We start from the raw sequence: 13,771 nt of genomic DNA, 5'->3' as shown, positions 1-13,771 counted from the left end.
GACTGACTCTCTGGCTTGGCCATGGGGCCTCTCCTGTGAGGCACTCAGTGGCCAGGGCTCCTTGACTGCCTTCTGGGAGAGTGAGCCAGGGTGGAGAGACTGTGTCCAGACAGGATGTCAGCAGCGTGACGAAGACACAGCTATTGCTGGACTGCAGACTAAGGGAGGGGGCACTGAGACCCTTGACTGCCATCTCTCTTGAGGAATTTATTTTGGCCCCAGCTCTAAATACTGCCATCAATTGTTACCTGGACTTCAGTAAACATTATAGGATACTTAATGGCATGTTACTTACAGAATTATTTTTATGTTAAGTTATTAAAGGACAAATGTGGGAAACAGCTGGAAACTAACGAGGGACAGTGACTCGATTTACCAGGTTTTGTTTCCAGTTACAAACTGTTTCTTAGAAAGAAAAAAGAACAAAATGCAAAACCAATTTGAAAGTAAGTATAAATTACAATAAGCCAGGTTATTTAATTGTTCTTAATTTAAATTTGAATTTTTATTTTGACATTTTACAAACTTTAATTTTATATTTCGGGTACTCTGACTGATGTCAGACTATTCTGAGTTAGGAAGCATTCTCTGTTAAACTTCCCTACCCACTTTGATCATGTTCTAATAAAATACACAACACGAGCTAATAATCTCATCATGTTCTTCTTTCTTAACTACCTTCTAGCAGTTTGGGGAGAACTCTTCTTTTAAAGCAATATAGTTAAGTAAGGACTTTCTGTGCAAACATCTAGATATTAAGAAGTAACTACTGATATAATAACAACTCTAAATGCCTGATAGCAGGAAGTAGTAAAAATGCTTTTCAGCCCTGGCCAGGTGGCTCGGTTCATTGGAGCATCATCCCATGCATCACAAAAAAAGGCTGTATGTTCAATCCCTGGTTGGCATGCACACGGGAAGCAGACGATCAATGTTTCTTTCTCTCTCCCTGTCTCCCTCTCTCTAAAAAATCAATAAAAACATACGTTCAAATGAGGATTTAAAAAAAATAACTAAAATTTTTTAAAAAATACTTTTCATGGGAAAGAACCACTAGTTCCAACAATTGATGTCATCTTACTTTGTACAGCTTCAAATTAAAGCACAGCCTGTGTAGAAAGGAAAGAGGCAGCTATGACAATGGGGAAGAACATCTAAGGCAGCAAAGAGCAAAGGTGCATGCTTATCCCTTGAGACTCCTTATTTCTTATCATGGCGCTTTGCTACATGATATGCTTTTTACCATCTACTATTTTACCATTCTTTCTGTGTTTTTCAAGCAGAGGAGTTGCTTTACAGTGTTTTAATTCATTAAAGTGTTTATTCCCAGCACCCAAATATTGGAAATAACACATTACCTTTTTAAGCAATCCAGCCTCTGTAGGTAAGGGGGCAGGCATTTCGTTGGTGGTCTGAGAGAACTGGGATTCCCCACTGTGCAGTGTGGACTCCTGGTATTCCTGAGCCACCTGTCCTCCATCTACCACCAGAGCTCTGGAAAGAGTGGAAACAGTTACGTCAACAACCTTTCAAGAATGCTGGAAAGTCATGAAATCCAAATTCATATTTCTTCGTATGTACAGCTGACCCTTGAACAATACAGTTGAACTTGCAGTTCAAGTTCAAGTTGAATTTGAATATGCAGATTTTTTCCAATACAGTCAGCCTTCTGTACTCATTGGTTTTGCATCCATGGATTCAACCAACCACCAATCAAAAACAATAATTTCAATCAGCAGCTGGGAGTCCATGGATGTGGAGGACCAATTGTATGCATTGTTTTATGCTATTTTATATAAGGGACCTGATTATCCATGGATTTTGGTATCCAAGGGTGGGGGTCCTGGAACCAATCCTGCGTGGATACCAAGGGCCAACTGTACTTAAGTTTTGGGGGGAGTGTCAAAAGTTATATGCGAATTTTTGACTGCATAGCCCTTGTGTTGTTCAAGGGTCAACTATATTTCCAATCAACCAAAATAACGAATCATTCCTCAAAACCTACAAAAGATTATAGATAATTTGGTACTCTCGTAACACATTTATAAATGAATCTTGATGACTTCGCCATGTGGCTAACAAAATTTTTTAAATTTGATTTTTTTAAATAAAATTCTTTTAAACCCTATGCAGAAAACAAATTAGGGACAGGTAGGTAAATAGCTAGATAGATTTTGGCATGCAAGCAGTCCAATTTCATTTTTTGATGTCTTGGTTGTTCTGTCATTGATCTTGTGAAAAAAATTTTTAAGTTTCCCGAAAATTGAAAATAAAGTGAAAATTAAATCTCAGTTAGGGAGGAATCTAGGCAATGCCATGAAAAGGGAACTGTTCCCAGAATTATAATATTTATTAGACTTACAAAAAAATGAAAACCAGTCAAGCCACAGCGTTCTAGCACTTGGATGGTTGCTTACTCAAAACTCATTTCCTTTATCCAAACCCCCAGCCTTGCTTCCATGCTCCATCCCCCACACTTCCTTCGCTGATGACCCTGATTTTGTTCAGCTGTCCATCCTCCACGTGCCTCAGAGGAAGAAGCTTCTGGCCCGAGAGTCAGTTGTGATCGAACTAATCCAGGTGTCCCCTATCCTCGCCAGCAACTGATTTAGACCTATACCCAACTGATTGAGGTCTCCCTGATCCTCTAGAGCGTTTGTCCTTTGCCCTATTTATCTGGTGCAATTCAGCCAACGGGATGTGGGGAAGTCTGCTGAAGGAGCCAGTGGAAGGCCTTTCTCTGGGAAGAAGGACTGCAGAAAGCAGCCCTTCTTCCCTGTTGGCCTGGGTCCTGCCAGCATGTGATGAAGGTGACAGCTTCCTTGGGACCATCAGTGGCATTGCCTTAAGGAGAACAGATGGAGGAGAGAGCAGGGCAGAAATACAAGAGTGACTTGAGTCTTTAAATATATTGCTGAGCAATTGAATTAACCAATCCTAGACCTGTCCTAGCTCTGAAGGTCTTGTTATGTTTCATAATAAATGCCCCATTTGTTAAGTCATTTTGAGTTGGATGTTCTCTGTTATCTGCAACTGAGCATCCTAACTAATACAAGGGTCGGTATACCTCTTAAGTATATTATTAAGGCTGGGGATAAAAATACTAGAGCAAGATATGGGCTTTGAATGAAGAATGCTAATGAAGTAGAAAAAGAACTAAAAAATCCAGGGCTTTCATATTTCACAGAAGAAATACAAGATTCTGTGGAATTTCTACAATATGCCAATGATAAAAAGATAACTAGGGTGAAATACTAACACTAGTATTAGTATTAGTATTAATACTAAAATTAATAACACTAATACTAATACTAGCAGCAGTATCTCCCTGCTGCTCTACATAAATCAATAGGGTAATGTCAGCTAGAGAGAGATGTGTGGCATAATTTGGAGAACTTGAGTGTGTACATCTTTGTTTTGGAAAACATTCTCTGTATTATAGAAAATGTGAAGATGTATTAGCAGCAAAAATTTCTTTTTGTCTTCCTTCAATTACCATAAAAGTAATATTTGTATAGAGTGAAGGTAATTCAGTCAGTATCAAAAAGGGAACTGAAATGAAAAATAACTTCTTTAGCCACATCACAATTTCATTCTGCATGGCTAACCACTCTGAACAGTTTCCTCTTGTGAGGAAACATTTTATGCCACATGTAAGCCAGTTTGAGTCAGTATGTATGAATGGAGAGAAAAACGCCCTCAGAAAAATTTAGACAACCACTGAAAAGGTAGAGAAGGTGTTATAGCCTTAACATGGATACATCAAAATGTATTTTTATTATAGTAATTGTTGCACTGACCCTGCACCACAGGGCTCACCTGTCCTCCACTCACACATGAGCCAAGAGGGGCAGCAAGCAAGAAAAAAGACCAGTAAGACTTGAAAACTGATTCCAACCACTGCAGTCTTATAAATTGTAGAAGTAAACCAGAAATTCATAGGAAGTCTGCCACTTTTAATGTTTGTTCTCTCTGGGGAACAATACGTGTGCCCATTGAGTGAACTGAGGGAGTGCAGAGATAAACACAGCTACGCGTGTCATTGCAGGTGGGCACCCACATGGAGTTCAATCTTCCTGCTGGATACTTACATACTGGTGCTGTGTGATTAAAAGCTGTCAAAGGTGTGCTTTCTATACATTTTGTTTGTGATCCAATCCCTGCCTATAGTATAGGATCCTTTTGCCTGCATGTAACAAAGGCCAATTCATAAAAGCTTCATCAAAAATGAACTTCATGACCGCGTATAAAACAGGAGGGGTGAACGGAGTTGGTTTAATCCGTTTATTCAGTTACTGCTGAATCAGTGGTTGTGGCAGTTCTGGTCATCACCTATGGGTCTGATAGTTCCAGAAGATGAGAAGATGATCTCTTCCTGTGCACCTGGCTTAGTGGTGAGGTCTTCCCAGAAGCCACCTGGCTGACTTCTCTGCATGTTTCATCCCTATACCAAACCAATCACTGCACTGACCCCCTCAAGGCTGGGGCATCAAAAACATCACTGTGCAGAGTGGGCACCTGAACAAATGGGTCATTTAGGGAAAAAGTTGTAGGGGAGGGAGTGGAAGTGAACGCTCGTGTGTGTTACATCACCTCCCTAACTTCGTCTTGAAACATGTCCGCCACACTTACTAGACTGTTGGTAGAAGTAGAGCAGATACATATGATTGAATTTGAGTTCTCGAAGGAGAAACATTCATGATTTTAGCCTCATAGCATGTTGGACCCAGGGAACCTGCTCGTCCTCCTGATTTGGGGGATAAACTAACAAGGCAGCATGCTATCCAAGGGTCAGTTTTATGTGCTTGGGGTCATGATGAAAGGTAGATTTCTTTTCTCAACCACTAGAAAAAGGGGAAGACTATTACAGTTCGTCCAGGGAAGGTCCTTGCTTCACCCATAATTCTGAAACAGGAAATGCTGAGCTGTGGTACAGCCAAGAACCTCTGACCTCCCTCTGAGGGGAGAAGGAGCCGGAGGTGTTGGCTGACTTCCCTTTCCTCCTGACCCACATCCAGGCCCTGCAGCTGGGCACCTGGTCACAGGTGCCATTATGTCAAAGTCTGTTCCAGGATTTGGTTGGGAGGTAAAGAAAGGCAGCAGGAGGGCTAAGGGGGCTTTACAAGCAGATCCTGACTTCAGCACAGCTTCCCACCCGAGCCCAGAGGCCCGGAGAGATGCTCAGGCCAGCCGAGGGCCGTCGTCTAGTTCCTCTCTCGTGTCAGACGCAGAACTGCTCACAGCAAATGTATTGCACGGATTTGTCTGTCTCCTGAAGCACAATCTTCACAGAATGTTACATGGAAATAACAGACCTGGAATCTGCCAGAGGGTCTCTAGGCCCTACGTTAACCTTTTAACCAGCTTTCATTTTTTCAGAAAGCGTGTTTAGATCTCCTACTATGTGCTAAACGTCAGAGGATGCAGCAGAGAGCAACCCCACTCCCTGCCCTCAAGGACATTAGGCCTCTTAAGCATAAAGGCCTATCGAGAGGGCAGCGGCATCTTCATTCTAAATAATAGTTCCATGTGGAGCTAGACACGGAGCAGTCTCCCTAACCTGCAGACCAACCTTTATAAGTGTTCGCCAACAGGAAAGGCTGACTGCAAAGTTCATTTTGTCTATTCCAAAGAGCAAATGTTAGTTTAGCTCCCGATGAGTGGGAGGAGATAGGTGGTCCCTAGCAAGGCTAAGCTTGGCTACCTGGTGAGAAATTTAAAATTTGAAAATGGAAATACAGCTTCTTTTGTGAATAGTTACTACTGGTCTTCTATTAAGGACATCACCTCTTGGGTTAACAAAAACTAAGACGGAATGAAATAAAATCCCCCAAACACTGCCTACTGGTCTGGAGTTTCAGTAGAGGATAGTTTATTAATTTGCTAATTACAACCTGTACTTTTTTTCGTTTGAGCACAGAGGGTACATTGCCAGAAGTGAAAGGGCTTCAGTGTTCGGTACTTTATTTGACTCGGACTCCTAACTAAGTGGAATATTGGCCAGCTCGCTCCATTACAGTCCATGTTTCTTTTTCATTTTTAAAAACCAGATTGCCTTTCTCCCTGGAGATGAAGTTGGTAGAAAATTAATAATGGAAAGATTGTTTGCTCTTTCTAAGTTAAAAAGAGCCATTTCCAAACAAATCCAAGCTTTGTGGGGCTGAAGCTTACATAATTTGGGTGGCTCTCTCTAAGAAAAAGAAAACTAAATAAATACCTTGCTTTTTCAGTGTTTACAGCACAAAGGCCTCTCTGCAGCCTTGGGAGTGGCCCTTGAAGTTTCGGTCTCCTTTGCTTCCTATCCACCCGCTGGGGTTTCCTATTTTGGTCTACTCCATCCCGTGGTTCCTCCCGCACTGTTATATCTAGGGCTCAAGATAAAGCAAGTGAGATGGGTGTTCCTATCTAACGGTCTTTGCTTCGGAGGTATTGTACAGTAAAAGGCTGAAGCGAGATACCCAAGGAAAGGTTCAGGGCTACCTATCGGGTGTAAATTGAGGCTGCACTGCCACCTATTGTCCGCTCAAATGATTATTAGCATGTTTGAATAGTTGGAGCTGTGATTTGAAATTTGCCATAAGGTGCCTTCATCTGCACTGAATTATTCCCTCAAGAGAGCTGAAGAGATTGCATACCAAAGACACGCTTCTGAGTTAAGGCAGTGGCTGTAAGACTCCATAAGTTTCCTGGCCACAAAGAAGGGAGAAAACCTAATTCACTAACAAACAGCATTGATTGTGCGAGCAGAATTTCTTTGTTGCAACTATTAAACAGTAAAAAGCCACCATTGACTGAGCAACTTCTATGCTGCTAACATTGGACCCTGCATAAAATTACAGGTATACACCATGAAATAAATCCAGGCCTGCAGAGGCCCCTAGTGATGACCTGGTGCAGATCTGCAGAGACGTGGGTTCTGAGAAACCAAGAGACTGACCAAGCTGAGGGCCTGCTGGTTACCCATGTGGGTGGAGTGGGAAGCCAGGCTCACAAAGAGGCATCCAGTGATAGTGTGACAACAGAGCCATGTAAATCTCTCCTGTCTCCAGGGGCAGAACTGCCCCCCTCTCCCCACCCAGATCTATTTCCCTGGAAAAATCAAGGGTTTCCAATTTATAGAATGGTATTTTTTTCCAGAAGCAATGTTGTATTCAAATTTATATTTTTCTCAGCTGAATAAGAAATGAACTATGGCAATTGTGTACCTATGTATTTCAGAGTCATACCAAACTGGCCATTAGCTATGCAATCTTGGGCTAATTACTTAACTTCTCTAAGTCTCAGTTTCCTTTATCTGCAAAAGGGGGATTATGATCAAATTGCCATGAGAATTCAGTCAGGTGATACTCTTAAAATGCTTAACCTAGCACTGGCATGTAGTATAGTGCTCAATAAGTATCAGCTGTTTTAAGTATGTATGTATACAGATGCCAGCTGACATTTCCTAGATAGTAACTTGCTAGATACCCTGTGTCTGACTAGGGAATTTATCAGGCTCAATTACAAAGTGATATCGAAATGAGAATGTCTGAGTCGGAAGATACCTAGAGATGATCCAGTGATCCAGCATCTCCTTCTGCAGGTGAGCTCACTGAGGCCCAGGACATTCGCTGTTCAAAGTCACAGGGCTAATTAAGGGCAGAGTAGGCGGTAAAAACCCCACCTCATTCCCAGTTCAGAGACTAATTTCAAATTCTCTGTAGATGAGTTTCATAATTAGAAAATACCCAGTTAGATGGAGAAATACATAAAATTCCTTATGCTTAATCAAGTTTAAAAAATTCAAAACATCTTTATAATTTTACCTGTGTAAGGAATACTACATCATTAATACAAGTATTTAGCAGCTGCAAATGGTATAGAAGTTTTCAATGCAGAAAATCTGCCATCTAGTGGTTGTATAGGAGCATCAATCCTTTTCAGTGGTGTTTTTGTGAAAAATAACATTCTGGTGCCACTGGCCTCCACTCCTGGCTGCCTCCATCTTCCCCAGCCTCCTTATTTTTTTTTTTTTAAGCAAGAAATGTATTTACTGTCATTCACTGCCTAGTGGACTGGCAGATGCCACTAACAAATGGTAAAACATTCTTCTACATCTCATGTTTCCATAAAAACAATTTTCCAGTTACCATTTCAGAAGTGGAATAGAAACCCCACTAAAAATGACCAAAAAATTCCGTTTCCGTCTAACCGCAGTGCGGTGTGAGTCTAATCTGGATGGTTTAGGCAGCGGCGCAGGCTGGAGGCCGTCTCCCAGCGAGCTGAGTGGGGCAGAAACGTCCAGCGACCCGCCCGCCGAATAGCAAACCGCCTCTCCGGCAAAGGCTGAGCCTTTGTCACCATGATTCCACTGTGTGAAATCAAAGCTTGGAGTGCCCTGGATTCTGTGAAAATTACCAAGGTCTCTTAGGACGAATAACGTGTAGATTTTAGCTGTTAATCACAGCACAGGACTCACAAACCATGAGGCCCACCCAGAACAAGATGTGGCTTTGCTAGCGCTGGTCCTAGAGGGAGGAAGGATCTCATTCTGGGCAAGAGCAAAGAGAACCAGGGACTAGCAAGACTCAGGGAATCACCGCCCGGAACCCCGGGAGAACTGGGGAGCTAAGGTCTGGGACTCAAGAACGGGCCCAGGTCCATGGGAGTCTCGTGTTCTGGGCATGACTGCGCACGCACCCACTCGGGGCAGTTTACAGTCACGGCATATTTTCAGCATTCTTTATAACATTCAAGTTGGACGAGTTTAGTTTTCAGTCAGTAAAATATAAGTTTTCTTGATTGCTGGTATTTTCCTTTTAAGGCTACTCAAATTCCTATCATCTAATAGAAGAGAAGAGAGAATATAGCTTTTCTTTTGGTGGCATATGTATTCACCAAAAAAAAAAAAAAAAAGACTGGCTGTTATCTTAGCTCATAGATAACACATTAATAATGCAACAGAGGGTATTTTACATTACTCTCCTTCGCAACACAAAGCAAAGCCATGGTGAGTATACTGCCATGGAGCAGGCAAGGAGCAGGTTGCCAGGCAGAGCACGGTACAGGTACAAGGGTAGAGAAGTGCCAACTTGGAGCCCTCTCGCTTCCATCACCCCACCTCTGATCACTGACCCAGTGACTCTTTGTCATCGCATCCCAGCTTGCTTTGCATAAGAAGCTTTTGTTGGACATGCTGCAGGGAAGCCCAGTAGGGTGTTAGCCACCTTACTTGATACAGATGGTCCCTGACTTAAGATGGTTTATGGTTTTCACCTTTACAATGGTGCAAAAGTGAAAAATATTCAGTAGAAACTGCACTTTGAATTTTGCATATTGATCTTTTCCTGGCTAGTGATAGGCAATATGAGCCTCAGCTCCCAGATCCTGAGTGCAAATAACTGATACTCTACAGTGTATTTATTATATTAGATGATTTTGCCCAACTGTAGGTTCATGTAAGTGTTCAGAGCACATACAAGGTAGGCCAGGCTAAGCTAAGATGTTCAATAGGGTATATGCATTAAATGCATTTCTGACTTACAGTATTTTCAACTTACAATCAGCTTACCCGGTTGTAACCCCATGGTTAGTCAAAGAGCATCTGTATTCTATGGGTACTGAAAGGAGACCTTTCTATCATCCTTAAGTACTAAAAAAGTTTTCTTATTTTCAGCTGTTATCTTTCAGACAATGTGGACTGTGTACCTGATCATGAATCAATTTCAGTAGTTACGTAGAACTTTATGAATGTACATTTCTATAAAGAATTGTCTCTCTGGCCTTATCACACTATTATTCCTTTGGTTTTCTGAGCTTTCCCTATTTACACCTATTAATTGGATGCAAATGACTGTACATCCTTTGGAGGAAAAAGTGATGGGGTGTTGGTTATAAATGTGACATGTGTCGCTTCCAGCTCCCCAGTATAACATCCTGGTTATCTTTGTCCATTCCAACTACTATTGTCCTATTTCCAAACCTTACTACCCCTTCCATTTAGAGTTTTCCAGCCCTTTTCTGCTATCTAGTCTCTCCTGCACCCTCTGACCCATGCCAACATTACAAATAGAACAATGTCCCTCATGTACTCTCCAGCTTGAAAGCCATTCAATGTTCAGCATTGTCTATAGAACTCTATAGAACTAAGTCCTAATTCACAGTCTCCTATTGAAGCTCCTCCACCTTCTGAACCTGGTCTACCTTTTCAAACACAGTTCCCTTACACACACTTTGTTACAGCAGGTGTGCTCTATTTTAGCTTCATTATAATCACTGGTGACCCTTTCTCTCATCTCTGAGATTAGGGTCCTTAAGGGGTTCATGTGCATGATTCCCTCTATTTCAGCCACAGCATATAACCACATCTGTCACATCACAGATGTTCAGGAGGGTTTGCTGGGTGAGTGGCTGCAAAGTTCCTTCTGCAAAGATGGTCTGACTCATGCCTACAGCAGCTGCTGTGGGCCTGCTGCTGTTTATGACTGTTTCAAATAACTTCAATATAAAGCTTTGGTTCAAAATGCCTCTTCCTAATCACGATCGTTGCATGCTAGGCTGGCCTGTCCATCATCATTTTCTAGATGTCTATGGTGATGTCACACACTTTGAAGTTACTTTATAGCAACTTTAATGTGCACCATCTGCTTCCCTTGTCTTCTTTTGCCCCACCTTGGCTCACCAGTCCAAACTGACTGTGCTGCCAACAACCATCAGTAAAAGCCTGTGAGACTCTGGGGTCCCTAAGAACCTGCCACCGAACTTGTCTGCCTTCGTTAGTTCCTTCTAGGCACTCAAAGTATTAGCTTCCTCACCGCTGAGCTTTGATCATGCTGCATGGCTGTAAATACTGCTTCATGGCATTTCAAGATGCAGTGATACTTCCAGAGAAATTATATAATTATTTCTTGTATCAAAGTTTTTAGCACTTATTATATTTGCTGAACTTACAAATACCTACTTTCCTTACAAATCAAATAGTCTCAAATTTCTCAGAGCTATAATTCACAGATTTAATGGCCCTACTTAATGTATTCTTACCTTATGGTGGTCTGTAAATCTTACAAACCTAGAAGTGAACATTGACTCTTTAAACATTACTTGTGAGACATCCAAAACATTCCCACACATAATATATGGTGCTGATAGTAAATGCCCATGATGATAATGTGAAACTAGAGAAATTATTTTAAAATACGAGAGTCTTTATTGTTTTCACTTTGTCAAGATAATTCTTATGAAAGCTTGTTTTTATAGCAGTTTTCATAACTGTCAATTTCATCATGTTTGACTTGCTCAATTTCCAAATACCTGGCAATGGTTCAATGATTAATGTAAAATGCTCAGTAATTAGTACATAATTGTCTGAATCAGATCTTTAAAGGGCCTCCCCCACCCACCTGCACCAGGTGGGTAAATTCCACAAGGGACCAGAGTTGCTTAAGGGCCTCTTAGATACATCCTTTAGTAGTGACTAGAATTATCATCTTGTACTTAATGAATAAATTCACTTAGTGTTTTTAATTGATGCTAATGTTACAAAAGAAAACTCTAATTAAAAATCATTTCTAACAAAACATAATCTTTATTCACCAATGTCATCCCAATAAACTCAATTAAAAAAGAGAATAATGCAGAACATACTACAGACACATCAGGAATACAGGTTTTTCGAATGAAGACAATGAAAGGGTTATGAAGCTGAATCTGAGAATAGACTGTTATTTATCATCTCAGCTCTTATCAGCTGAAATCCCCTAAGGTGTGTGAGGCAAAAAGAGATGATCACTGTGTCTCCATTCTCCATCTAGTTTCATAAAGTTGTCCTAGCAGGGATGTTAGTCACAAGCTCCAAATGTCAGCTTCAAATGCCCTATGGGGGCGGGGTGGGGGCCACTCCAACACCACTTTACCTCCTTCTCCCCTCTCTCCAAACTCAGCCTTTCAGTTGTGGTCGGGAGATTTGTTTGTCCTTCCCTCATGCACATCGTGCTTCACTATTTCTATATCTCTGCTTGGGCTTCCTATTCATTCTTTCCCCTCTCCTCTTTGGAATCTCTGGCTATCAAATTCTATCCTTCAATTTCAAAATTCACTCCCTCCAGGGCTTCACTGCTCGTGGTGAATCTTGTGCTTTTACCCCTTGGCAATTCAGTTTATACTAAAGGAAATCCCAATTTACAACAGGACCATGTTCCAAAACTTTTTTATGATAAAAAAAATGGAAAGGAGAAGAATGCCAACATGAATCACAGAATAACATTTCAATATTATTTCAACTTAAGAAAGCAATAAATAGTATTGCTTTTTCTCAAATATAGATTATTCTCTGTTTGGAATAAGAATTTTTGAGAAAGAGCAGCTTCAATTAGAAAGAAATGATGGCTAGAAAAATTTTCAGAGCTGACAAAGAGGCTTTTCAGGGCTTTGCTGTTACCAGACCTAGATGATTGTTTTTTTCTAATCTCACATCAAAACACATGGTTTTCCCTTTCCTTCATACACACTTATCCCTACCTGTGCCCTTGGGCTGTACAACCATCAATGAGGGATCATAAGTTATTGAGGCATGAAAAGAGACACGGGGGATGGAAAGAAAAAGAAGAGGAAGGGCAGTGAGGGAGAGGGGAAATTGTTTCTTTGGCCAAGACTAAAAAGGAAAAGGAGAGGAAAGTATTAAAAAAAAAAGGCGGGGGATGTGCTTAGGAGGGCAGAGAATTCCCACATGTGGAATTCACGGAGCTGAGGAAGGAGAGCAGAGGCAGAAGAAAAGAGGCAACTTGCGCCCAGTTCTCCAAAGAAACTCCACAGCCCCAGGCTCCCCAGGCTGAGCACAGAGCCGCGAGGCCCATGGACTGGCATTCCTGCCCTGCAGCTCTTCACACCTACAGGACCCAAGGGCGTGCAAATATCAGGTGAGTGACAGTAACTGGTCTTCAACTTTTAGGTTGAAAGTTGGGAAAGACCATTTTTCTAAGTCGAAACCAGTTAAATATGACAATTTCTTATGGTTTAACCTAGTTTTATTCATGAAGGGTTCGTATTAGATCTTCTGGGAATATATATCATTTTTCAATTCAGTTATAGGCTTTTTGGGAGTTATCATCTTCTATCCCTATAACCTGAACTCAGTAAGTATAAAATAAATGCTTTTTCTTGGTCAGGGATGATATAAAACAAGTTTTTTCTTGTGGCACTGACTGAGAACCCGGGCTGTCAGCACTGAGAGTTGAATCACTAAACCACAGTGCATTCTGTTCCAAGAAAATATTTATTTTGTTTAACAGGATTTTAAATTAGGGAGTGTTATCTCAACAGGTAGGATGAAGATTTGTGAGTCAATAAGATCTATGTACACAGATCTTTATTTTTGTATTCAAGATGAAGGTAGAAAGTTTCACAATGTTTCACTGTATTACTGTTATTGTTTCACTGCATAGGCACAGAAACACAAAGAAGTTTATTCATTTTTTTTACTCAAAATATCTTCATTTGGCTTTTGTAATAAAAGATGTTTTAATATTGCCAATACTTCAAAAAGGAAAGGAACTTGGTTTTATAAGCCAGATAATAGGACACATCAAAATGCTTCTAAAAATGAGCAATTCATAAAATCCAACAGTAGAAATACAGTTATTAAAATTTTTCATTTAGCATATTGTTAAAATGGAAGAAAATGTCTATTGGCATTTTCCTACCTTCAGCAATTGCTGTTTACTAAAAAGAATCAAAATAATGTTATTAGCAAAATTAATTTTCTAATCTATCATCTCTTCTTGTTTCCCTTTAAAAT

At 40.8% G+C, this 13,771-nt stretch overlaps 1 protein-coding gene across 1 annotated transcript in view; it reads right to left on the bottom strand.

Annotated features, from left to right (window-relative positions):
* CRYBG1 (crystallin beta-gamma domain containing 1) overlaps positions 1 to 13,771 on the bottom strand; it is a 187,263-nt gene that overhangs the window by 107,529 nt on the left and 65,963 nt on the right. The window contains exon 2 of the mRNA XM_045843749.1: positions 1,359 to 1,494. Coding sequence (XP_045699705.1) covers positions 1,359 to 1,494 — 136 coding nt within the window. The remainder of the gene's footprint in view (positions 1 to 1,358; positions 1,495 to 13,771) is intronic.

Source organism: Phyllostomus hastatus, unplaced genomic scaffold (genome assembly GCF_019186645.2).
Source record: "Phyllostomus hastatus isolate PE091 unplaced genomic scaffold, TTU_PhHast_1.1 phas_contig_40, whole genome shotgun sequence".
In the NCBI taxonomy this organism is placed as follows: domain Eukaryota; kingdom Metazoa; phylum Chordata; class Mammalia; order Chiroptera; family Phyllostomidae; genus Phyllostomus; species Phyllostomus hastatus.
Note: the sequence above shows the minus strand (reverse complement) of the source record. Positions and strands in the feature narration are given on the sequence as shown.